Genomic DNA, 27545 nt, shown 5'->3' with positions numbered 1-27545 from the left:
GGGTGGCCTGGGGTGAGGGTGGGAGCTGGGGCGGGGGAGCCCACGGAGGGGCCTGGAGATGAAGCACTCAGGCTGTAGGCTCAGATGGACCTGGATTCAAACTCAGACCTGCCACTCTTAAGCCCATGACTCTCCCCCAGCCTGAGTTGCCTCCTCTGTGCAACGGGGATAACAAGGGCATGTACGTATTGAGTCAACAAGCATTCGTCAACTGCCAGGCACTGTTCTAGGCCCTCGGGAAACATCCAGGGACAAAACAGCCAGAGAGCCCTCATTCTCATGCTCAGGCCAGTCCCTGTACATTTCCTGCCAATGGCTTTCCATCAGTCCTCCCAGGACCTGCCAAGCCCTGGTAAAAAAAGGACACAGTGCCACCAACAGCCAGTACCTCCCACAAAGCCACTGAAGGTGGCCACGCAGTGCCCACGACAGCCTCTCTCCTCCTCCCCGCTGCCATCTTGTTTCAAGTCCGTGTGATACAAATTGGGTTCCCAGATTAATGGGCTGTGGTAAAGCTGCATGAAAAGCCACACATAGTGAAGAAATACCTGCAATGATTATTAAATGAGTGGTCATTTTCTGTAGTCAGCTGTCACGTCTAGCTGCTGTCCACATTTTCTGTTCAGCAGCTTATGAGATGAGCCCTTATATTACATGCAGTTATTCCAGGCGAGTGCCTGTCTCTCTACAATAAAATGCATGGTGGATGTGACAGCTATTTGCCACTCAGCTCATTCTGTTCACTTACGTGGGCAGCAAGTGAACGTCTCTTAAAATCCAACCCCCCTTCTTCCTGCTGCCCCAGCCCTGTCTGCAGCTCTGCCTGGCTGGTGCCAGCAGGGTCCACGTACCGTCCAGCCACCTGCGCCCACTGCCCTCTCTGCTCTCCAGCTCTGTTCTGCCTGGCTGGGACCCAGCTCTCGCGCCTTCCTGACTCCTACCACTTTCCCCCTCACTGGCTGACTGCGGTTCTGGAACACGCCTGGGACAGGCTCTTCCCCGGCCTCTGCATACAGCGTCTCTTCTCCCCAGGAGAGCTGCTGCTGGGCTTGCTTCCTCTCTCCCCTACTGGCCTCCGCTCAAACATCTCCTCAGAGAGGCCTTCCCAACCCCCTGAGGAGAGCGGCAACCCCCACTGCATTCCGCCTCCCTGTGCCGTTCTGCTTTTCCCACGGCCTTTTCACACCGGATGCCCTGGAGTGAGTTCTTTGTGCCTCTGTTGGCTGTCCCCCCACTAGGCCACAGGTCCCACTGGGCAGCACCTCTGTGCCTCCTGGTCACTGCTGAGTCCCCAGCACAGGGCCCAGTGCCCGGCGCACAGGAGCCACTCAACAAATATTAGTCTAATGAATGAACTAGTAAATGCACACCTCATAGGCCATACTGTGAGGATGGACCGGGCCTCCAGTAGGTAACAAGTCCTGTTTATGGGCGCACACCCTGTGGCTGCACTGTTAGGTATGCTCGCACTTCATCCCCACAGCGGCAGACTCGGTGGCACAACTATCCCTGTTTTACAAATGAGGTAACTGAGGCACAGAGAGGTTAGGTAACGTTCCCAAGTCAGACCTGGGCGTGGAGGAGCAGAGGACAAAGCCCACTCCCTGTGGGGAGCCAGCTTGCTTCCAAGAGGAGAGGGAGGAGAGCGGAGAGGGCCTGCTTCGCCCTCTCAAACTTAGTGCTCAGAGACCCCCAGGAGGAGGAGAGAGTGGGTGGGTGAACAGGGGCTGGGAGCAGGGCTCTGACAGCAGACCCTGTGCCTGGACATAGTGCTCCCGGCCAGCCAGGGTTCAAGCCCTGCGTGGGAGTCAAACCAGAGCATCTTTAAAAATCCCTTTTGATCCTGTGGTGCAGGCGATGACCTGGAAGTATAATGTCCCACATTAGGTGAGATCCATTTATACATGCTACTAGTCCTTTATAGAGCCCATCACAATTGTAATTATGTGGTTTTTATTTGTTTTTATCTATTTAGTGTCTGTGTCCCCACATGACTGTAAGTCCCAAGAAGGTAGGGACAGGGTCTCATTGCTGAACACCTTCTTGGTGACTGAATGAATGAATGAAAAAAGGAAGGAAGGATGGAGGGAAAGGAGAAAGGAAGGAAAGAAGGAAGGGAGGGGGGAAGAGAGGGAGAGAGGGGAGAAGGGAGAGGTGAGTCAGGAATCAGGGCTGTACCTAAGAAGAGCTGCTGCTCATGGCCTCGAGGGTCCCGGCAGTCGGGGTTGCCCCTGCAAGCCCGCGGAGCAGGGCCTGGCGCTGAGGGCCTGCTCCCTCCTCTCTTGCAGCATGCCTGCAGCATCAGAGCTGCGACACCTGCGTGTCCTCGGAGCTGACCTTCGACTGCAGCTGGTGCCATGTCCTCCAGAGGTTTGTGCCCAGGCTTGCCCTCTGGCTCCCGCAGGCAGACTGTGGAGGAGGCAAAGGGGGTGACACGGCCCAACTCCTTGCCTGGGGCTCCTTGGTGGGTCCTCACTGACAGCAATCTGCCAACATAGGGTGTCTCTGACCAGTGCCACCCTGACCCTTAGGACAAGAATGTCACAGCAGTGAGTTTCCCCCTGAGGTTTGTGACCCATCAGGTGTCTGTGTGGCAGGGCATGGCCTGTGGTGAATCAGGCTTCTGAAAGACCATTCAGGAATTCCAGCAGCTGCTGCAGCTTTTTTCTCATATCCAGGAAAAGGGAGAGATGTCCCTTCACGGGAAGGGTTAGTTCACCCGAGAGTTGTGGACATCCCAGAGTCACCTAGGGCACGTGTTAAACATGCAGATTACTGGGGCCACTCAGACCCTCGGCATCTAAATCTCTGGGAGAGGCCTCCAGGAACCTGCATTCTCACATGGTGCCTCATCTGCAAACAGATGTGATAATCACCGGCTTTGAGACACGGTATGATCCAAAGACCCACTACCATTGGGCGAGAGCCCAATGACCCAAAAGTCTACCTCCAGATCTTTCTCAGGCTGCAACAGGATTTCCTGAAAACCAGGGATACGGTAATCGCAAGCATCCATGGAAAGTCGAAGGAACCCACAAAGCCGTGTTTACTTGGTTTTGGAAGCAGAGAAAATTCTGGGTGGCATTCAGTTTTGGGGATAAAGTTCTTATATCTAACTTATCTTCCACCCCTTGTTCTGAAATAATTTCGTTACAGATGAGACTTCCAGCTCTGTTTTCCTGTCCAAGAGAAATAAATGGCAGGAAGGGAAAAACAACAACAAAAAAGAGTTTCTTTGGAGACTAGGGCTCTCATGAGAGTGGGAAGCCCTATGAAGTCTAAGAACCTTTTTGGCAATCTCAAAAATTACAAAATTATGGAGTCTCCGAGTTCCCATGCAGCTGTCATGCAGCTGTCAGTGTTTCCTCTGCTCCTTTCCAATATCCTGGTGCAGAAATAGAAGCTGTCGTCCTGACGGGCAGCCTGCCTGACACACAGACATAGCCTGGAGCCGAGGAGGAGGGGAAGGGCTTCAGCAGGCCCCTGAAGTTCTTCCCACCAGCTGGGCTTTTATGTACTCTCTTGGGGCCACAGTTTGTTTTCCCTGTAAAATGGGCTGGGGTTATGTGGTTCAGAGAGATGTGGCTGAGCAGCACACTGGTATTTTAACTCCTCAAATGCCAAACAGCATTTTTGCCAGCAGTCAGGACACTTTGCATGAAAAGCACAGAGCCTCGGAGAGAATACGTAGGACAGGCCCCAGGTTGGTTCATCCTGGAGTGGAGCTTATCAAAGCATGGTTGGCAGACTGGGAGCAGCCCAGAAGCACCTGGAGAGCTTGTTAAAAATGTGGGTTCCCAGGCCCACTCCAGACCCACTGAATATGATGCTCTGGGACCAGGATCTCAGGAATTGCATGTTTAAAGTGGTCCATCTTGTGTGCTGTCAAGTTTGAGAACCACTGTCTCAGCGATAGTGAGGCTCCCTGGGGCTCCCTGCCACCGACTGACTCAGCGTCCAAGGAGAGCTGAGCCATGAGAATCGCAAAATGGGTCAGATGAAAGCAAAACCCTCGCCCTGATACAACCCCCAGTTAATGCACACACCCAAACCCAGGGGATAACCAGGAGAAAAATGGAACCAGAGATCACGACAGTTTAATGAGGGAGGGTTGGTTAGGCCAGGGGAAGGGCAGGGCCTCCGGCTGTGGATTCTGCCCAGGCTGTGGTTATGTCCACTAGGGACAGAGATGCTCCCTCAGAGAGCGGGTAAGACTGGAAATCCAACCCGGTCCCCCTCACCCCCTTGGCCTGGGCTCACTCTAGTGTGTGCTCCTCCTTGCCAGCTCTCTGGAGCCTCCGCTCTGCCCGAGGTTCCTTCAAAAGCCAGAGGGCAGGGCTGGTGCTGTGGGGCTGGCCAACATGGGCTCTCCCCCCACCAGCTGCTTTCCATCACCTGCTGGGTTCTCTGCCCTCCACGTTCCCTCCACTGGCCCTGCCGTCCACCCCACCAGGACTTCCGCTCTCCACTCAGCTCAGGCCAGATCTGATTTCATCCTCTCCTCATAACTCTCTCTCCCAGTGGCCCACTCTGGAGTGTGAGGCTGTCCTTGATGCTGGGATTTGGCTCTGGAAATGAGGGTCCTAATCCCTGTTTATGGTGTCATTGCAAGTGTTGTATGAGCTGCAGCAGTAGCAGTGGCTGGGCAGCACCCGGTGCTCAGGAAGCACTCAGTAGGTGGCCATTTCTCATGCCTTCCTCTTCAAACCTGGCTTAGTTGGTTCCGGCTTAGAACGTGATGCTATTAGACCTAAATCAAAGGCTCAATCCTTGAAAGATTCAGTTAGCTTTGCCTAAAAGAAACTTTAGTTCCCAGCTCCCAGTAGCATCCACTTCCCCCCATCCCCCTAAGCAGTGGGCACCTGAGAGGGAGGCAGAGGGGCAGAGGGGGACGGCTCAGTCCAGCAGAGCAGCCCTGAGCCCATGGAGACACCTTCAGAAGGCAAGACTGACAGTCCTTGCGACGCCCCGGTCCTCAGCCTCACCAGGGCTGGGATGGGCAGATGGTTGCTGGTGCAAGGGGCTAACTTGCTGCGAATTTCCTCTCAGCAGTGGGCTCAGCCTGATATCCTCCCCTTGCAGATGTCGCTGAGCTCAAGCAGGGCTTGGCGGATTCCCTTGGCCTAGGAGAGTAAAGAACAGAAACTAGAACCTGATGCCACGGAGAACATCCTCCGGTTCATCCTCGTGCCCCACCCTTTCCAGAGGGAAGTGTTTGCTACCTTCCAGCCCAGCTGGGCTGGGCAGTGTCCTCGCTGGGGACCCTTGTCAGCCAGTTCTTAATCCATCCCAGCCTCTGGCGGGAGCCTTATTTCTGCCCGTCGATGATCACACAGCGAGGTGGTGGTGCCCACCTGAGGCCCAGCCTCTCCTCTGCCAATACCCTGTCCCCCAAGCTTAGACCTCTCAACACTGAGGGAGGTTCTCTGAATGAGCAGATCTTTGTCCAGTTGAGAACAAGTGTGTGAACTCTTTGGGATCCCCAGCAGTTTCATAGCAGCATAGAGTCAAGAGGTCCTTACGGCAACCACTGCTGCCTCCATGCATCTGGGCAGGTGTGGCCCTGACCCTGGGTAGCCAGGACAGAGGGGGCTGGGATGCCACAAACACCTTCCCCTCCTCCTGGGGAAGTAGAGGGAGCAGGAGGGTCTGACTCCTGGTCCCACAGCTATTGGGCACCGAGCGCACATGACCAGTGGCCTCAGGATGCTTGACCATCCCGGCCCTGGGAGGTTAGCACCCCCTCTCCCCCCTCATCAGAAGGCTGTTTCCTCGCCGTGTATCTGAGTCAAGTGAAATGATGGGGGAGGGCTTCTGTGCCAGATCCCATCATATCTCTGACCTTTTGCTCCCCCTGCAGATGCTCCAGTGGCTTTGACCGCTATCGCCAGGAATGGCTGACCTATGGCTGTGGCCAGGAGGTGAGAGGTGGAAGTGACCTACTGTGGCCCATGTGCCAGGTTGTGGGGGGCAGTAAGGCTGTCAGCAGTCCCCCCACCCCACCCCTGGTAGCTCTCTCAAGGCATCTTTGGCTCTTGGTGAAATTCTCCCTCTACCTGGAACTTGTTTCCCAGACTGCTCTGAAGCCAGCTGGACCAGACTTGGGGAGGTTTGGAGGGTTCTGTGAGTCCCCGAGACAGGCACTTCTGGTGACTTGGGCTTGAGCGGGCAGCTCTCTGGGAGCTCTCTTGGTCTGTGCCAAGGGTACATTGGTGTGTTCTCTGCCACAGTGGGATCTTCTGGAGAGACCGGGGCCTGGATGATGTCAACGAAGCACCTGCCTGCGGCTCCAGCCCCCTGGCTTTTGAGGGAGGCAGGCACTCTGGGAGTGAGGAGGGTTGCTCCAAACACTTCCCATTTAGAGTCCCATACAGGTTTCTTCTCACAGCTGGAATTTTTCCAGAACACTCACACTTTGATTCTGGGCAGGGAGCACCCATCTATTCTCATGCCTGTTACTAACACAGACAGACCCATTCATCCACACACCTTTCTTCTTCCCTTCCTTTCTCCATCCCTTCTTTTCTCATTTTGACATTTGTCAGGCACATTGCATGTGCCAAGCCCTTCACTGCATGCTGCCCTGCACTTGCTCTTATTTAATCCTAACATGGCTCCCAGTTTTGGGAGCCAGCCCCCCATCAGAGGAGGAAACTGAGGCTTAGTGACCTGGCCTGCGTCCAGCTGGATGGTGCCAAACCCCACTGCTGTGCACTGGCCGCAGTCTGTTTTATACGTAAGGCTGGGTGAGCTGCCTTTGCCCTTTTCTGATGCTTACTGTGAGCATCAGTGTATGTTCAGATACGCTCTATTTGTTTAAGATTGGCCTCTCAGCGCCTTCCTTAGGAAGGACCTGGCGCAGTTGACAGATAAATTGCCCATAAGATATGACACTTTCAGGATAAAGTGGAAGACTTACATGCATTCAGTGCTTGGCTTTGGTTGGATTACCTCTGGCATCTTAAATTTTCTGGCAGCTGAGAAATGCAAGTGTCCAGCTGTCCCCCGGGTTGGGAGTCTGTGGCACAGCCTGGGGTCTCTCTTGTAGGCCGAGGGCAGGACGTGCGAGGACTTCCAGGACGGGGAGCACTCCTCATCCTCCCCCGAGGGCTCCCTCAGCCCCTTTGGCGGAGACCTCACCACCACCTCCTCCTCCCTTGTCATCGACGGTCTCACCACGGAAGGTAAGGCCCGAGCAGCTGGAGGGGGGCGGGGGGGGGGGCAAAGATGACACCTTGTGGGAGAGCTGCTGGTCTGGAACCATCCCTGACAGGGATTGTCTCAGGGAAAAGGAGGTGTTTTCTCAGTGGATAGGAATTTCCCCGTCCTTTTGCAGATGAAGGTCCTGAGGCACAGAGAGCTAGGGTCCCTTGGCCCAGCCCTCCCGGCTGGTGAGAAGCAGAGCCGGGTTTAGAACGAGTGGCCACACGCCCAGGCTGTACCCACTGGGCTGCCTGCCTCAGGGCCATGGGACGGAATTCACCTGCGAGCACAAATAACTGCAGGGGCGGGGGTGGTGGTGGTGGAAAACCAATGTCCCAGCCCAGAGCCAGGTATTTTATATAATTCACCTCATTTGCTCTTCATAACAACCCTCACCAAACCTTGTGAGGCCTGATCATCCCTGGGCAGGTGTGAACTCAGGCCACTCTCTCAGATGTGAGAGAAAGATGGCCTGGATTTTCCATACCTTCATTTCTGACTCAGCCCGCACTGGGCTGGAGTGCTGGGGAATTCCATCTCAACCATTCTGGGACTCGGCTCCCTGCTCGTGTGACCTTACGGGGTCAGAGGTCAGTCTGGGGCCGCTGTGCCCTCCATCTCGGGTTGGGGCTGATCCGCCCCCACCTCTTCAGGCCCGGCCGTCCCTAGGGGCTTCTCTGCCACCTCACAGCCTGGGAGTCATGGCTGAGGCAGAGGTCCGCCCACCTGGAGGCCCCACACAGCCCCCTCCACTCTAGGACCCTCAAATCTCTCCCCTCTTCCCTCACTGCAGACTAAAAGTGAGTCCTTGCCCACTGAGCACCAGAGTTGATTAAGGGACTCTGGGATTTTGAGAAGAGAAAACGTTTATTTAGCAAAGCTAGCCCCGTGGAGACAGGAGGACATTCCTCAGATCTGTCTCCTGAAGCAGGAGAGGTCAGGGGTTTTTATGCGATTAGACAAAGGGATAGAGATAGCAGAGATGCTGGCACACAGTGATCGGCTAGTAAACAATCAAATTGAGGGTTGCAAGTTGTCTACTGCTGTTGGCTGTATAAGCATCCAAATTAGGGATTCCAGGTTGGCTGTCACTACTGATCAGTTCCCTATTTTGAGGCGTGGGCTGGTGACGTTGCCGGTACTTGTAATGCTGGGACCTCTAACTTTTTTGGGGGGGTCGGGTGTTTCTCCTGTTGTTCCTGCTCACTTTGATTCCATTCAGGGTATTTTTTGCTCTGGGTCGCTTGAGTTTCAGGCTTCTTTTTTTGGCACACACTTCATCAGTTTCAGCCAGTGCTGTGGAGAAAGAAGGAAACAGGACTTTTCCTGGAGCAAATTCTTCATCAGTCCAAAAAGAGGAAAGTGATAGCTTTAAGAGGTTAGTAAGGGAGGGGCTATGTTAGTGAGTTGGCGATTTTGGTTCCCCCCCTTTTGATGTTCCTTTCCTCAAGCTTGAGGGAAAATGGGCGATGACTGCTCGAGCTACTTCTGCTGTATTAGGGCACTGCTGTGGGGCACCGGTTTCCCTGAGTTTCAGTGCTTAACTGGTAGAGGAATAATCTGGAGGCTTTACGTTTTTGAAAAATAACTTAATAAGCAAATTGAAAATTATAACTTATCTGGCGGACACCTGCATGAGAGTAACCTCTAGAATGACCTCCCAACTCTGTATGAAATCTCTTAGCCACTGAAACGTTTTATTTTATTTTATTTTATTTTATCTTATTCTATTCTATTCTATTATTTTATTTTATTTTAAACATTTCCCCCTTTTGGTCAAGATCCTCTCCCAAAGCACTGCAGATCTTATGGTGCCAGGGAGGCTCATCTCGGGGAGTCATGTCCCACATAGAGGCAAAGGTAATGAGTTTATTTGCAGTTTGGCAGGGGTGGGGGGCATTGAGTAACAAGGAGATTTTCTGGGGTGACTCTTAGGCATTGATTATAATTAAGCTTAGTTTTGACATTACAGATAAAAGGTTTTATAAGTGCAAGCTTCAAGATTGAGAATTTGGCTTATTAGCATATTTCCTTTTATGAGGCAAGGTTCATGTATTTTAGAGTTTATTCTGTTATACGTTTAAATGAGGATAATTTGCTCATAATTTTAAAATTTTTTAAAAAATAGGTCTTAAATTTAGATCTTGTAAGGTTTTTTTTTTTTTACTTTTTTTTTTCAATTTTATTGAGATATATTCTCACAGCACACAAACCATCCAAAATATACAATCACTGGCTCACATAGTTGTGTATTCATCACCACAATCAATTTTAGAACATTTTCATTACACCAGAACAGAAATAAGAATGAAAAACAAAACCCAAATCTTTCCATACCCCTTATCCCCTCCCATTGTTGACCCATAGTATTGGTGTAGAAAATGTGTTACTACTGATGAACGAATATTAAAATATTACTGTTAACTATAATCCAAATAGTTTGCAATAGCAGTGTGTTTTCCCATATACCCCTCTATTATTTTTTTTTACATTTGTAGTAGTTCATGCAAGAACTTATTTATATTTATAGTGTTAATCAGTGACACACATGACTTCAAACAACCACTTTCAATCAAATTCACCTATAATGCGGAGCTATTACTTATAATCCCAATAACAAGCCACCATCCCCTCTATCCATTCCCAAACATTTAAATTCAACCTTGTTAACAATTCTGTACATATTAGGTAACCACTCTCCTTTCTCTAGCTTCTATCTATCTCTGGGTACCCTGTATTCTATATTTTAAGACTTTGAGTTTACATGTTCTACTTAGTTCATATTAGTGACATCATATAATATTTGTCCTTTTGTGTCTGGCTTATTTCGGTCAGTATTATGACCTCAAGTTTCATCCATGTTGTCACATGCTTCAGGACCTCATTCCTTCTTACAGCTGCATAATATTCCACCATATGTATATACCACATTTTGTTTATCCACTCATCTGTTGATGGGCTTTTGGGTTGTTTCCATCTTTTGGCAATTGTGAATGATGCCACTATGAACATCGGTGTGCAAATGTCTGTTTGTGTCCCTGATTTCAGAGCTTCTGGATATGTACCGAGTAGTGAAATTGCTGAGTCATATGGCAACTCAATATTTAGTTTTCTGAGGAACCTCCGAACTGTCTTCCACAACAGCTGTACCATTTTACATTCCCACCAACAGTGAATAAGTGTTCCTATTTCTCCACATCCTCTCCAACATTTTTAGTTTCCTGTTTGTTTAATGGTGACCATTCTTATAGGCAGGAGATGATATTTCATTGTGGTTTTGATTTGCATTTCCCTAAGCGCTAATGCATATGAACATCTTTTCATGTGCTTTTTAGTCATTTGTATTTCCTCTTTGGAAAAATGTCTATTCATATCTTTTGCCCATTTTATAATTGTGTTGTTTGTCCTTTTATTGTTGAGTTGTACGATTTCCTTATATATTCTGGATATCCAACCCTTATCAGATATATGGTTACCAACTGTTCTCTTCCGTTGAGTTGGCTGCCTCTTCACCTTTTTGACAAAGTCTTTTGAAGCAGTCTTGAGGAGTTCCCATTTATCTATTCTTTTCTTTCATTGCTTGTGCTTTGGGTGTGAGATCTAAGAAGTTATCTCCTATCACTAGGTCTTGAAGATGTTTCCCTATATTTTCTTCTAGGAGTTTTATGTTATTGGCTCTTATATTTAGGTCTTTTATCCACTTGGAGTTGATTTTTGTATAGGGTGTGAGGTAGGGGTCCTCTTTCATTCCTTTGGATATGGATATCCAGTTCTCTCTGCCCCATTTACTGAAAAGACTATTCTGTCCCAGTTCATTGGATTTGGGAGACTTGTCAAAAATCAAGTGACCATAAATCTGTGGGTCTATTTCTGAACCCTCAATTTGATTCAATTGATCAATATGTCTATCTTTGTGGCAATATCATACTGTTTTGACCACTGTGACTTTATAATAAGCTTTAAAGTCAGGAAGTGTAAGTCCTCCCACTTCATTCTTCTTTTTTATGATTCTTTTGGCTATTTGAGGCAATTTTCCCTTCCAAACAAATTTAATAACTAACTTTTCCAAGTCTGCAAAGTAGGTTGTTGGAATTTTGGTTGGTATTGCATTGAAACTGTAGATCAGTTTGGGTAGAATTGACATCTTAATGACATTTTAACCTTCCTATCTATGAATACAGAATATCTTTCCACCTACTTAGGTCTTCTTTAATTTCTTTTAGCAGTGTTTTCTAGTTTTCTGTGTACAAGTCCTTTGCATCCTTGGTTACGTTTATTCCTAGATACTTGATTCTTTCAGTTTGCTATTGTGAATGGAATTTTTTTCTTAATTGCCTCCTCAGTTAGGTCATTACTAGTGTATAGAAACACTACTGATTTTTATGTGTTAATCTTTTATCCCACCACTTTGCTGAATTTATTAGATCAAGTAGTTTTGTCATCGATTTCTCAGGATTTTCCAAATACAGGATCATGTCATCTGCAAATAATGAGAGTTTTATTTCTTCCTTTCTGATTTTGTTTCTTTTTCTTGCCTAATTGCTCTAGCTAGAACTTCTAGCACAAAGTTGAATAACAGTGGTGAAACTGGGCATCCTTGTCTCATTCCCAATATTAGGGGGAAGGCTTTCAGTCTCTCACCATTGAGTACGATGCTGGCTGTGGGTTTTTCATATATGTCCTTTATCATATTGAGGAAGTTTCCTTCAATTCCTACCTTTTAAAGTGTTTTTATCAAGAAAGAATGCTGAATTTTGTCAAATGCCTTTTCCTTATCAATCGAGATGATCATGTGATTTTTCCCTTTCAATTTGTTAATGTATTGTATTACATTGATTGATTTTCTTGTGATGAACCAGCCTTGCGTGCCAGGAGTAAACCCCACTTGGTCGTGGTGTGTGATTCTTTTAATGTGCTGTTGGATTCTATTTGCAAGTATTTTGTTGGAATTTTTGCATCTATATTTATTAGAGAGATTGGTCTGTAGTTTTCCTTTCTTGTAGTATCTTTATCAGGGTTTGATATAAGAGTGATGTTTGTCTTCTTGACCAAAAGGGGGAAGTGAAAGGAAATGAAATAAGCTTCAGTAGCAGAGAGAATCCAAAAGGAGCCGAGAGGTCACTCTGGTGGGCACTCTTACGCACACTTTAGACAACCATTTTTAGGTTCTAAAGAATTGGGGTAGCTGGTGGTGGATACCTGAAACTATCAAAATACAACCCAGAACCCATGAATCTTGAAGACAGTTGTATAAAAATGTGGCTTATGAGGGGTGACAATGGGATTGGGAAAGCCATAAGGACCACACTCCACTTTGTCTAGTTTATGGATGGATGAGTAGAAAAATAGGGGAAGGAAACAAACAGACAAAGGTACCCAGGGTTCTTTTTTACTTCAATTGCTCTTTTTCACTCTAATTATTATTCTTGTTATTTTTTTGTGTGTGCTAATGAAGGTGTCAGGGATTGATTTAGGTGATGAATGTACAACTATGTAATGGTACTGTGAACAATCGAAAGTTTGATTTGTTTTGTATGACTGCGTGGTATGTGAATATATCTCAATAAAAAAAAAAGAGTGATGTTTGCTTCATAGAATGAGTTAGTAGTGTTCTCTTTTCTTCAAATTTTTTGAAGAATTTGAGCAGGAATGGCATTAGTTCTTCTTGGAATGTTTGGTAAAATTCCCCTGTGAAGCCATCTGGCCCTGGGCTTTTCTTTGTAGAGAGGTTTTGATGACTGATTGAATCTCTTTACTTGTGATTGATTTGTTGAGGTCTTCTATTTCTTCTCGAGTCAGTATAGGTTGTTTGTGTGTTTCTAGGAAATTGTCCATTTCATCTAAGTTGTCTAGTTTGTTGGCATATAGTTGTTCATAGTATTCGCTTATGATTTTTTTTATTTCTTTGGGGTCCATGGTAATGAGTCCCCTCTTATTTCTGATTTTACTTATTTTCATCTTCTCTCTTTTTGATTTTGTCAGTCCAGCTAATGGTTTGTCAATCTTGTTGATCTTCTCAAAGAACCAGCTTTTGGTTTTATTGATTCTCTATTGTTTTTTTGTTTTGTTTTGTTTTGTTTTGTTTTGTTTTGTTTTTCTCCAATTCATTTATTTCTGCTTTAATCTTTGTTATTTCTTTTCTTCTACTTGCTTTAGGGTTGGTTTGCTATTCTTTCTCTAGTTTCTTCAGTTGTTCAGCTAGGTCTTTGGTTTTAGCTCTTTGTTCCTTTTTAATGTAGGCATTTAGAGCTATAAATTTCCCTCTCAATAATGTCTTCGCTGCATCCCATAGGTTTTGTTTTTTTTTTTTCTTCATTTTATTGAGATATATTCACATACCACGCAGTCATACAAAACAAATTATACATTCGATTGTTCACAGTACCACTACATAGTTGTACATTCATCACCTAAATCAATCCCTGACACCTTCATTAGCACACACCGAAAAATAACAAGAATAATAATTAAAGTGAAAAAGAGCAACTGAAGTAAAAAAGAACACTGGGTACCTTTGTCTGTTTGTTTGTTTGTTTCCTTCCCCTATTTTTCTACTCATCCATCCATAAACTAGACAAAGGGGAGTGTGGTCCTTATGGCTTTCCCAATCCCATTGTCACCCCTCATAAGCTACATTTTTATACAATTGTCTTCGAGATTCATGGGTTCTGGGTTGTAGTTTGATAGTTTCAGGTATCCACCACCAGCTACCCCAATTCTTTAGAACCTAAAAAGGGTTGTCTAAATTGTGCATAAGAGTGCCCACCAGAGTGACCTCTCGGCTCCTTTTGGAATCTCTCTGCCACTGAAGCTTATTTCATTTCCTTTCACATCCCTCTTTTGGTCACGAAGATGTTCTCCGTCCCACGATGCCAGGTCTACATTCCTCCCCGGCAGTCATATTCCACGTTGCATCCCATAGGTTTTGATATGTTGTATTCTCATTTTCATTCATGTCCGAATATTTATTGATTTCTCTTGCAATTTCTTCTTTGATCCACTGATTGTTTAAGGCTGTGTTGTTTAACCTCCATATATTTGTGAAAGTTCTGGTTCTTGGTGGTTATTGATTTCAAGCTTCATTCCATCATGAGCAGAGAAAGTACTTTGAATAATTTCAATATTTTTAAAATTATTAAGACTTTCTTTTTGCCCCAGCATATGATCTATCCTGGAGAATGTTCCATTAGCACTTGGAAGAATGTATATCCTGGTGTTTGGGGATGAAACAATCTACACACGTCTCTTAGTAGACCTTGTAAGGTTTTTGATTATAGTTTCAGTAAGCTTGAAAGAATAGCAGGGATTTTCCAGGTGGGGAAGTTTACAGTTCTTCTGTAACTGTAAAATGTTTTTCTTCTCTAGTTCTTCAAGGGACTTCACAATTTTTTTAAAAAAAATTTATGCCTAAAACACTCTGAAATGCATTTAGAATCTGTGAACTCATTCTTTATTTCAGGTTCTATGTCAAATAAAGTGGAGTTAGGTTGTTCAAATAAACTAATTAGAGAGGTTAAATCAGATAGTGTGTCACAGAAAATTCAGATTTTGGATAAAATACTTCTCTCCTCCTGGGTCTCACATAGAAATTAAAGTCTTAAAACACAGATAATATTACTGTTTACCTTGTATTTTAATCCACCTTAATCAGATCAGTCTCATTTATATTTCTAATTGAAATCTGAACTCTTCTTAAATTTCTTCAACAGTTGTTGTATGGAGTTGTCTTTTAGAATTAATGTAGTTCCTTTAGTACTTCCAGAGCTGGAGATGTTTAATTTTGAGTCTCAGGTGTCACAAAAACACCCAGAATTCCAGGGAGCTACTAGATTACATGTAAAGAGCAAAGCACCTCAAAATTTAGAAATAGCAATGAAAATCAAGGAGTAAATGTGACTGCTGCAAGAGTTTACAGTCTAGGCCTAATTCTCTTATGAGGATTTTTCACATTCTAGAAATAAAAACTCTTGACGTTAATTTATATTGAGGTCATCAACTATAGACCATAGCAGAAGTTTTGTTCTGTTTCACTTTTACATTTTTTACCAGGTAGACTATAATTTATAGACTTGCCTTGCTTCTCTTTTTTTCAATGCAGTTTTATTGGGATATATTCACATACCATACAATCATCCGAAGTGCACAATCAGTTGTTCACAGTATCACCATATAGCTGTGCATTCATCACCACAATCAATCTTCCAAACATTTTCATTACTCCAAAAGATAAAAATAAAAACAAGAATAAAAATAAAAATAAAAGTAAAAAAGAACACCAAAAACATCCCATACTCTTCCTCCTCCCCGCCCCCATTTACTTTTTGTCCCCATTTTTCTACTCATCTGTCCATACACTGGATAAAGGGAGTGTGAACCACAAGGTTTTCACAGTCACACAGTCACACTGTGCAAGCCACGTATTATGCAATCATTTTCAAGAATCAAGGATACTGGGTTGCAGTTCAACAGTTTCAGTTATTTCTTCCTTCTTTTTTAATGCACCTTTTTGTTGAAGATGAAGCTTTGACCTGTAACTGATGCTTCTGTTTTAGAGAAGCATCAGAGCAAAACAATGTAACTGACAAGGAACTCTGGTTGTCTGTGTGACATATAACATCTTTAAAATAACTAAAATCATGTTATGACTAACAACACAATACTTTGTTTGATATCATATAGATTAATAATAAGATATGTCATGGACAGTGAGAACACTGTTAAATCTCTAGGAGTTTTTTATAATCTTTGAATATTTATATGAACATTTCACCCATACAAATTTAACTAACAGAAGGTTGGAAAATTCCTTTTAATTTTTGTAGTATTTTCTAAACCCTTTCCATGCAATTCAGAATATATCAAATGAATTTAACTATTTTTAGCAATTCATCTTTTACAAGGTGAAAGAACAAGTCTTTTGTAACAGTTTGAAATAAAAAGATATTCTTTAGGGTTTGACCTTGAGGAAGCAAAATGTCAAAAGTTGTCAGGTTTGAATGTTATGTTAAACAGGAAAATGGGTTATTGAGAAACAATATTGGTTCCTTATTTAATTAAAGCTAAGAAAAGACTTAGAAGTGAGAAGTAGGGAGGGCTTGCTATTAGGGCCAAGCCATGATTTAATTGCAGGCTTACAAAAGAGGCCAGTGTTTTTCTATTTTTTTTTTTTTTATTTTTAATAAGAGTTGTCTGGTTTAAAAGTTAAGCTTTAAAAGCACCAATTCCATTATTGTGGGTATCTAGGTGTAATTAGAAGTAACATGGAAACCAAACAAAGTACGTTAATGTTATCATTGGCTTGAAGTTGTATTTATTTATTTTTATTAATATTCCTTGTTCTTTATAAATAATATAGTGAAACCATATAAATGAAGCTATGAAAACATGTTTCACATAAGCAGATTTGTCCAAAGTAATTCATTTAGGTCTGAGTATCCAGGCTCACAAGTCTGAGTGATCAGATTGAATTCTTTGCAAGACCCACCGAGTCTTTAGTAGGACTTGGTAAATCTTATCATTATAAGAGGGGATTTAGGCCAGGACACAGAGGGAGAAGGACAGGAGAATTTCAAAATGCATCAGAAGCTCGGCTACCCCAATTTCTGGGACTCCAGGGGTACATTGTTCTTTGAAAGAAAAAACCATGTATTATATATGGTTTAAATATAAGTATATGTTATGGTTTAATATCATACATGGTTTAATATATGTGTGTGTATATATACACACAATGCATATATACACATACATACACATATGTATACATACATACATGTATATACATATACACGTGTATACATAAGCGCTTGTTATCTTCAAGTAATTTGGATAGAGTTCTCCTAAGAATCTTTGTTAATTTAGTTTTACTATTCAAAGGTAGGAAAATATACATCAAACAAAAGACAGACACAGTAGAAAGTTAAATACAAAACACAGAAACACAGAAATATAAAATTCACTATTTGGAACCATAATTTTGCACCCTTTTTTGCAAGTTCTTATTCTGATACAAAGACACATAAGATTGCACATTTGGGATTGCATCCCATTTTTCTTCTCTTTTATAATACAAGTCTAATTGTGATATAGTATTTTTTTATAGAACCATTCTCAGGCTATTTCTCTATTTTTTTCTCACATATCAATTAAAATTATAATTAGGTGGTAAGAGTATATAATTAAAATACCACATTCTATCTCCCTCATTTACTGCTGCTTCTGGCTGTCAGGATGAAGTGAACCAGTTCTCCAGCGTGGGGTTGGGATGGGGATGGCCCTTTGTCTTCTGCACATACTGTGTTTCCCTTCCTGGTATCTCTTCTGGCACAGGAAGCAGATCCCAAAGCTGCCCGACCCCGCCCAAGCGGGAAGGGTTTTCTGTCACTCACACATGACCTGATATTATGGTTCATGTCACACATCAGAGTCTTTCAGGCCACCTTTGGACATGGAGTATTATCTGCCTAGAATGCCCTTGTCCTCTGAGTGTATAAGAAATTCCTATTCATCCTTCAAAACCCAGTTCTGACTATCACCTGTGTTGGGTGCTGGGGATACAGGGATGAAAGTTGCAGTCCCTACCTCAATTCTCACACAGTACTGGAGACCATGGTCCCCATTTTGCAAAGGAGGAAACTGAGGCTCTATGACTGTGCACTGTGACTGGGAGGCTGAGGATGGAGCTGGGCTTGCAGAACCCCCACTCTCACCCCTTGGCCTCTTCCAGAACACAGGTTTGTGAAATCCACTGCCACCCCCCAGCCAGTGACTGGGCAAGAAAATCTGTCAAGTGGTGCATCCTGCTAACGAGAACAGGAATGTGACCCTTTGCTATTAGATGGTGCTTTACAGAGTTTTTGCCCAACTGGGAGATGTGGCCAGCACCCAGGACACCATACTGCAATATTTATGAGCCCGTTTTAGCAGAACATGGGGGAAATCATTCCTTGCAGTCTTTTAAATTAAATTCACTTTGACTTTTGTTGCCATAACTGTTAAAACTTAAGTGTTCCAGTTACTGTCAGCTCCACAAGCTGATTTGTGCCATCCAGGGAATGCCCTGCCCCTGAGCCTCCTTCAGGATGCCAAGTGGAGAAGAGGCTCAGTTACTGAGCACCTCCTGTGTACCAGGCCCTCCATGGGGTAGCTTATATATGCTGTCTTGGTGTTTCCAAAAATGGGTTTGTGAAGCAATAATTATACAGGATGTTGTCGGGTGCTCTGTCAAAGGGAGTTCCATGTCCAAACTAGCCTGCAAATGCCAAATACACAAAAGTTAACAGGTTCCTTTACTGCAGGACTTCTCAGAGCCTTAAATGTGCTGATGCATATGGTGATGACTCAAAGGGAAGCACCTAGCAGGCAGCTGAGCCCATTTCCCCCATAACCATTTTGTGGAACTAGCCATGCAAAACTCAGTTTGGGAAGTGCTGGGACCTCATAGTCCTGGAAAGGGGCTATTGTTGTCCCCATTTTACAAATGATGAAATAGTTTCTGGAGGCCTCTCCCATTCACCCAGCACCAGCAGCAGCACCAGCACAGACACCGGTTCCCAGCAGGCCCTGGACACCTGTCACACAGGAGCTGCTTGAAGAGACCTCAAGCTCATGGCCGGGCAGGGGAAGGGGCAGGGGGAGGGCTGGGCAGCAGTCTGGACTGCAGAATCCTTGCACTTCCCATGGCTGCTGCCCCAAAGATGACCCAGAGGGGCCGTCCCCGCTTCACCCCCATGATGGGCTATGAAGATGAAATGGGATGGGATGTACATGCACCAGGTCTGGTACCAACCAGGGGAAAACCTGAGGACTCAGGGGCGCCACCCCCAGGTTCAGCTGAGCGTGGTTTCTACGGGGGCCTCTCCAGTCAGTGAAGGAGCAGGAATCCAGCACATGAAGATCACACGTGCTGATTATCACTGCTGACACTTATTCTGCTAACCGTCTTTCCATTCCCTTCCGGACTTTCCTTCCAATTCCATGTGGTCCTGGAGAGGAGTCAGTCTGGCCAATCAGTATATTCCAGACCCTGGTAACACTATTTCTCTCTTGATTTTAAAACATATTGAGGCTAGGCAGTTTTGCACAGAAATATCATTTTTTTCTTTTTATGGGTTCATATCTGAATGTTGCCCAATTATTGAGAATGCATTTTAGGGGGCTGCAGCCATCACTGGTGGTGCTATTACTATTTCCCATGGTTACAATTTCCCTTTTTGGCACCTTACCAAGAAGTATCACAAGAAATTAACAAACTAAGAAAACTGAACAGGAAGCCAAAACCAGTGTGAGCACTTTAGTCACTGACTCCCACATGCCTGGACTTGTGCCCCATATTACCCGGAACCAGGCTGGGCTGAGGGGGGACCTGAACCCACAACCTTAACCCCCAAACTACAAACCAAGACAACACACAGGTGTCATGTAGGCGCAGTAGCTCGTACAAAGTAACTTCACAAAGTTACTCGCCCAGAAGATGTCTGTTTCCAGAACTGTTTCTCTCCTCAAAGTTGGAGCCCTGAAGGGGTTGACGGCTCCGGAGAGGGCAAGAACGAGTCCCGATTGCTGAGCCTCTGGGGAAAAAGGCTCCAGGTGGCCACACAGGATCAGTGGCCCGTGCTCATTGCCTCGTGGGGCCTGGAAACTTCGGGCAGGGGTCTCTAGGACCCTGGTCCCATCTGGGTCACCAAGTCGTTATGGACTAAAAGCGAGTCCTTGCCCAATGAGCACCAGAGTCCATTAAGGGACCCCGGGATTTTGAGAAGAGAAAAAGTTTATTTAACAAAGGCTAGCCCGTGGAGACAAGAGGACATTCCTCAGATCTGTCTCCTGAAGCAGGAGAGGCCAGGGGTTTCTATGTGATTAGACAAAGGGAAGTGGGATAGAGATAGCAGAGATGCTGACACATAGTGATCGGTTAGTAAACAATCAAATTGAGGATTGCAAGTTGTCTACTGCCATTGGCTGTATAAACATCCAAATTAGGGATTCCAGGTTGGCTGTTGCTACTGATCGGTTCTCTATTTTGAGGAGTAGGCTGGTGACGTTGCCGGAACTTGTAATGCTGGACCTCTCGCTTTCTTTTTGGGTCGGGTGTTTTTCTTTTTGGGTCGGGTGTTTCTCCTGTTGTTCCTGCTCACTTCGATTCCGTTCAGGGTATTTTTTGTTCTGGGTCATTTGAAATTCAGGCTTTTTTTTCGGCGCACGCTTCATCAGTTTCAGCCAGTGCTGTGGAGAAAGAAGGAAACAGGACTTGTCCTGGAGTTAGCAAGTTCTTTGTCAGTCTTAAAAGTGGAAAGTGATAGCTTCAAGAAGTTAGTAAGGGAGGGGATTTTCTAGTGAGTTAAGCAGGCGGTGGTTTCACCTCCTCCCGACTTGGGGGATTCTGTGGCTATCTTGGGGAAACTCCTTTATCTTAGGCTCTTTCAATACACCACATCTGGGTTTGGAAGTTCCTTCCCCTAGGGCTAGGGTTTGAAAGACTTGTGGGCTTGAAGCCAAATACCTTCTTGAAAGGGGAAAGGAAACGAGGAAAGGAAAGAAGAAAAAAGTTAATATTTTAAAAAATAGTATTCAGCCACAATTCCATTACTATAGATAAGGAAACAGACACCTAGGGGTAAAGCAGGTTATGCAGGGATGAGGGGTAAGTGGTGGAATGTTCTTTCCATGGGGCCCCAGCCTTTCCAAACGTAGCCGAGGGAACTGGAGAACTAGGGCAGGAGCAGGTGGATCTGGCTGGAGGAAGCCGTGGAGGAGGGCGAACAAATGATAGAAGAGCTAACATTTGGGGGGAATTATTATATCCAGCTAGATTGCCAAAGTTGTGCGTGCATTAACACTCACTCAGTCCTCCCAACAATCCCATATGTTGGCCCTGTATGTTTTATCCCATTTTATAGAGGAGACACTGAGGCTCAGAGAGGTCGAGGACAGGCCCAGAGTCACACAGCCAGGAAGAGGTGGAGCCCAGTCTTGTCTGGCTCTGAAAGCTGTGGTCTCTCCTTCCGACCCACTGCCCTTCTCAGTGCTGAAGGAAACAGAAGGGGGTGTGTGCAGAGTGGGGGCAGGAAAATAGAGAGAAGGGTGAGCATGGGAGACCGATTCGGGTGGTTTCTGTTTCTCTGAAGTTTCCCAAGAATTACAAGGAGCTGGTTAAGGTTCAGGCAAGCGGAGCCTGTGCTGGTGCCGATAGTACCGAAAGCAAAAGGAAGAGGCATTGCCCTGGGGGCGGGGTGGTGGTGGTGATGGTGGCTGTCCAGCTAAGGGAAACCCCACCTAGAAGGAAGGAACGCCTGGTCTGGCACCCCCTCAGTTAACCCCTTGCATGTACTGAGGGCATGGTATGTGCCCCCCACCCCCAAGGTCAGAGGGCCCTTTCCTCAGGGAGTTCACCATCTGCTTGAGCCTCAGAGTCCCAGAGCCCAGAAGGGCAGCTGCTGTGGGCAGAGAGCCCAGGATGCACCTGGGGCTGGATTCAAATCCCCATTGCCACCTGCAGGCATGAGACCTTGGCCAATTGCTCAGCCTTCCAGCCCAGTAGGAGGTGGCAAAATTATCAAGTACTGTACATCCATAAGAAAAACTATTTAATGATATTTCCAGACACACCCAACTTTCAAGGTGTCTTTGAACATCCTCCTGACTCTGCCATTGCAGTTCGCATGCAGTGTGAAGAAAGCCTGAGGAGGCAGCCACGGGATACAGTCTATCCCGGGGTACACTGTGAATGAAAGAGATGCAGCACTCAGCCAGGAGGGAGTTGGGGAGCAGAGAGGGATGTGGGAGCAGAGAGGGACGTGGGCGCAGGTAGCTGGAGGGTGCACGGACCCTGCTGACACCAGCCAGGCAGAGCTGCAGACATGGCCAGGGCAGCAGGAGGAAGGGGGGTGGACTTTAAGAGGTGTTCACTTGCAATCGGATGCTACCCACGTAAGTGAAGAGAATGACCTCTGAGTGGCAAATAGCTGTCACACTGACCATGCATTTTATTGCAAAAAGAGACAGGCACTCGCCCAGAATAACTGCATGTGATATAATGGTTCATCTCATAAGCAGCTGAACAGAACATGTGGATAGCAGCTAGACGTAACAGCTGACTACAGAAAAATGATCACTGATTCAACAAGCATTGCAGGCATTTCTTCACTATGTGTGGCTTTTCATGCAGCTTTACCACAGCCCATTAATCTGGGAGCCCAATCTGCATTACACAGACTCGCTGGGAAACAGCACTTGGTGAGAAGGAGAAAAGCTGTCGTGGGCACCGTGTGGTCCCCTTCAGTGGCTTTGTGGGAGGGACTAGCCATTGGTGGCACTGTGTCCTTTTGTTTACCAGTGACAGGTGTGGACAGGGCTGCAACTGATTTTCACTGGTCTAGGGTTGAAACAAGCTGATTCAAATCAAGTTAATTTGTTCAGTGATGTTTTGGATTACTTTGGTCAGTTTTGATTAACCAATTCATTATTTTCAAACTTGTAGTAACAAAATGGATCCAGAGCTGTGTTTAAATACCTTGCTTATTTTAATTCCTGAAGGAAGCCTACATTTCTATTATGTCTACAACTCTGTTTTGTTTTACTTTCAATTTTTAGGGGTTGCTTTTTAAATTTAAATTTATAAGTATGTAATTATTAAGTAGCGATTTACATGGTTCAACAAAGTCAAATCTATATTTTAAAGAAGTCTAGTTTCTCCCTATGTATCGGGGTCTTGGGGTTTTCCAGAGAAACAGAACCAGCAGGATATAGACTTTAAGAGATTTAGTGTAAGGAATTGGCTCATGGGATGGTGGGGGGCTGACAAGTCCAAATTCCACAGAGCAGGCCGGAGGCTGGACATTCCGGGTGGGCAAAGTGACAGTGAAGACTTGGGTCCGAATTCCTTAGACTGGAAACTCAGGGAGGAGTGGAGGGTGCAGTCTTGAGGCAGAACACTTTCTGATCCCCGCAACCCTCAGTTCTCCCCCTTAAACCCTCCACCCAATCGGATGAGGCCCGCGCTCATCGTGGAGGATGCTGTCCTTTTCTTCAAGTCCACCGATGATGGGTGCTAATCCCATCTACAAAATGCTTCTATAGCAACAACTTAGCAACAACCCGATACATAGGGAGAAACTAGAATTATTTGAAATTTTGTAGATTTGACTTTGTTGAGCCATGTAAATCGTCTGACCAAACAGCTGGACACCATAACCCAGCCAAGTTGATGTGTAAAATTAACCACCACACTCCTCTACCCTCTTCCTTCCCTCCCCCTCAGGGAACCAGTTTTACATGTTTTTTAATGTTTATTCTTCCATTATCTAATGTGATTTTTTGGCATTGACAGATTTACTGAAAATGTCTAGCAGAGCAGGCTGCCCTGTGCTGGCACTGGGAGCATTACTAGGTCGGGAGCTAAGGACATCATGGTCCAGGGAAACAGAAGGATCCAAAATGCTGTAGAGAACACAGATCCCAAGAGTGAGGGGACACAGGACACAGCCTTCTCTCCTCTGAGAAGCTCCAGGGCCAGGGTCAGGGTGAGGCGGGTGAGATACTTGCCTCAGGTGCAAAATTTAAGGGGGCACCCCCAAAAAATCGAGGAGTATTTTAGTGCAATATTTTTAAAAATCAAATTTAATGCTCAAAATTCCACAATGAGCAAAATATCGAAATATTAAAATATCAAAATATCAGACCCTGAACTTACTGACCCTGCCACACTCGCCTTGCCTTAGCCCTAGCCTCGCAGAAGGTTTTCGAGGGTGGGACTTTTGAAAGAGGAATAAGGAAGGGTAGGGAAAAGCATCTTATGCCCAAGGAACAGTATATGCAGTGGCTCAGAGATATGAAATTACAGGGGTCTGGAGAGCTGGGACAGCTGGTTGTGGTCATCAGCTGTTAGATTGTGGTAAGTAACAATAGAAGATTGAAAACAAATTGTGAAGGGCCTTGAACCTGTTGGAAGTTCGTGAACAAAGGAGAGCCAGGAAGAGCCTTTAAAATAACATGGTTGCTGGAGGTGTTGGAGGCGGGAGAGGAATACAGTGCCTGTTGCAATCCTTAAATTGTGGAATTGTTAAATTTGTTTTAAGGTGTTGGTGCTTAAGGCAATACTTTTCAGTCATCTGTAGCATTCTCCTGGCAAGGAGTATTCCTTTCTCCATATGAATCTGCAGCCAGGGAAAAAACCCCAGGAAGTCAAACATTGGAACTTATTTAGAAAGCTGCGATGGGGGATGGGGGGAGGTGGGGGTGTGGGGGTCTCCAAGCAAATCTGATCTTGTGACTCCCCCCCCACCCCCCTGCCAAACCCTTCTATGGTTTCCCAGTTCCCTTTAGGAGACTGCAAGGTTCTCTACTTGATCTTCAGGCATCTGCACATTCCATGCCCCCCAGCTCTGGCAGCTGCCGCTCACACACTCTCTGCCCTCCAGCTACACTGAACTGCTTTTTAAATTTCCTCACCTGACCAAGTTCTTTCACACTCTGGGCCTTTGTCCTTGTTCTGTCCTCTAACTGCAACACTTTGAACTGGCCCCCACCCCTTCTTCGCTGCCTAAGAATCACGTCCCCCAGGAAGCCTTCCTGGGCCCCTCCTGTCTGGGAGAGGTGCCCCAGTTAGAACCACAATACCCTGGGTTTTAATTGCCCCTCTATCCTCCACTTATTAACTCCCCGGGGGCAGGGACCCGTCTCTCTGTTACCTGTGGTATCCCCAGCACCTGCTCCCCACCTCCACCCCCATTCTTCCCAGCCCATCATAAGTGCTCATATAAATTTTTGTTGAATGAATAAACATGACAGTGGGAAAGTTGGCTTGTTCGTGGCCATAACCTGCTCTGTGACTTTAAGCAAGTCACCTCCCCTCTCTGTGCTTCAGTTTCCCTGCCTCTAAAATGAAGGGTTAGAGGGAAACTCCCTGAAGTCCCATCTGGACCTCAAGTGACAAAGGCCCTAATGGTTCCACTAACCTGTACCTTCTCTCCCCTCTCTTTGAAGATGACACCAAGTTGAATCCCTATGCAGAAGGAGATGGTGAGTACAGAACTCCCTGCTCCTTGTCACCAGACCCGCTGCCTCTTGGGCCCCCTCTGGAGTTGGGGGGGGCGCTGCCTGGCCTCTGCTTTTAGTAATTAAGTAGAGTGGGGGAGGGAGGGAGCAACAGCAGCCTGAGCTCCCCAGACCTCGGGCCAGGCGGGAGGGCAGGAGGCTCCTGGGCACAGGCCCCAGATTGAAGAGACACGTCTACACCTAGACATCCCTCATCTCGGCTGTGCGCCTCCTGCACTTCTTCTCCCGGCCTCTCTGCCCTGAAGTTAGCGGGAGAAACAGGAAAGGACTGGCCCCGGGCAGGCCTGGCATTGAGCCTGCAGCTGGCCCTGGCGGTCAACGAGGAGTGGAGGGCAGCTTCCTTACATCATTTCCTTTAATTCCCAACCTGGGTTGGCAGAAAGCACACAGAAGTTGTCTGCCACCAGGGTATCTGCAGGGGCCATGGTGGGCTAATCTACCCTCTGATGATGTGAGGTGGCCTCACCTCCCCGGTTCTTTGCCCAGAGCCTGCTCAGGCCCTTACTGCAACCACTGAGAGTGGAGATGGCAACGCCTTCCAGCTCCAGGTGCTGGGAGACTGTTGTCTGGGATTCCAGCGGTAGAGGTGGTTTCATCCTCTCTCACCACCAGAGGCTGAGTCTGTAGGCAGTAGGTGTGAGTTTGTGTGTCTGGGTGGGGGGTGTCCCTCGCACTGCCCCATGTGCTCCTCAGATCATCAGGGTCAGGGAAGGCCAGTTCGGGGCGTGTCCTCTTATCTCTCCCACCTGTTGGCCCAAAGAGGCACTAACCATGTGCCAGGATAGGTTCTCCTCTGGGTTCCCCCTGCTTATAGAGTGCCAAGCAGTGCACAGGGGCTGAGGAGGACAGTGATTTTTGAATGTACGCAATGTCCTGTTAAAAACTCTCATCCCACCTATTAGCTACGTAAAAAGGATTCAATATTCTGTTACTTTCATGCTTATCTGTCTTCTCTACCTAATCATCTCCACATTCCTTTAGGGAGAGTGAAGAAAATAGCCACCCAAAATAATATCAGGAAACTAGGTTCTTAGTGGCTGGCACTCAATTTGTGTGTCCTTGGGCAAGTCACTTTACTTCTCTGCATTCCTGTGACCTCAGCCATATAAGAACAGAGTTGGACTGGATGAGCTTCCAGCTCTACAGCCTATGGAAAATACTCAGCCTCTTTCTTGGGATGTATTTCAAACACCTGGGATGTTCTCAGAGTGTGCCTGCTAGTATATTAGCTTCCAGAAGACCTGGTTCATTCCAAGGTCTCTTTTTTGAGCACCTACAATGAGTCCACTGTTTTTTCTAGAAGCTGAGGGTGTAGAGGTGAATAAGACCCTGTCCCTGTCCTCTAGGAGGTCACAGTCTGGTGGTGGACAGTGAAGAGTAAAAATATGACCATTTTGCTATCATGATGACTAACACTTACTGAGGACTTCCAAAATGCCAGGCTGGGTTCTGAGCACTTGACAGGAATTATTCCATTTTAAACCTCACGACAATCCTATGAAGCAGTTGCTACTGTGATCCTTTTTGACAGAGAGGAAACTGAGACACACAGAGGTTAAATGATTTGCCCAAGGTCACATGGCAAGTAAGTGTCAGAGCCCATATTTGAACCCAGACAGCTAGACTCCAAAGCCCAAACTCTTACCTGCCACAGGCCCTTTGTGAATTCCTTAAAAGTGCTTTTGTGGCCCAGGTGACAAATGACCACAGCTCTGTTAGACATTTGGGTAACTTTTAAGTAAGTTTGGAAAACCACCTGAACGACGCCAAGACTGACATTGATGTCGCACTTGTAATGCTCCCCTGATTCCTGCTTCACTTTTCAAGTATTTGAAAACTAGGTCCAGAGGTTCTGCCAGCTTTTATCTCAGAGACCTTGTCAGAACCCAGTGCAGTCCCAACCTCCCCCAACTCCCCTGCACGCCCTCCCTGCCTGACTGGTCTCTCCACAGGCCTTCAGAACAACCTGTCCCCCAAGACGCCGGGCCCCCCGCTGCACCTGGGCACCATCGTGGGCATTGTGCTGGCAGTCCTCCTTGTGGCCGCCATCATCCTGGCTGGGATTTACATCAACAGCCACCCCACCTCCAATGCTGCGCTCTTCTTCATCGAGGTCAGTCCAGAACCCGGTCATGGGCCCACCGCCGTCGGCTTCTGGGGGTCCCAGGCCACCCAGTACCCGCCTCTGCCCGTCTCATCCCTCACCCGCCACACACCTTGCTCCCTGCTCCTACCTGAGTCTGTCCAGGTACATCTCGCACTGGCTGGCGCCCGCTTAGCACTCAGCC

The 27545-nt window shown here is 46.3% G+C and overlaps 1 protein-coding gene across 1 annotated transcript in view; it reads left to right on the top strand.

The window, feature by feature from the left end:
- PLXDC1 (plexin domain containing 1) overlaps positions 1-27545 on the top strand; it is a 90495-nt gene that overhangs the window by 57690 nt on the left and 5260 nt on the right. Inside the window, exons 9-13 of the mRNA XM_037809379.1 lie at positions 2289-2370; positions 5861-5921; positions 7049-7184; positions 25186-25221; positions 27210-27370. Of these exons, the coding sequence (XP_037665307.1) occupies positions 2289-2370; positions 5861-5921; positions 7049-7184; positions 25186-25221; positions 27210-27370 (476 nt within the window). The remainder of the gene's footprint in view (positions 1-2288; positions 2371-5860; positions 5922-7048; positions 7185-25185; positions 25222-27209; positions 27371-27545) is intronic.

The sequence above is a fragment of the Choloepus didactylus genome, chromosome 18 (genome assembly GCF_015220235.1).
Source record: "Choloepus didactylus isolate mChoDid1 chromosome 18, mChoDid1.pri, whole genome shotgun sequence".
NCBI lineage: Eukaryota > Metazoa > Chordata > Mammalia > Pilosa > Megalonychidae > Choloepus > Choloepus didactylus.
This window is presented reverse-complemented; position numbering and strand designations above follow the sequence as displayed.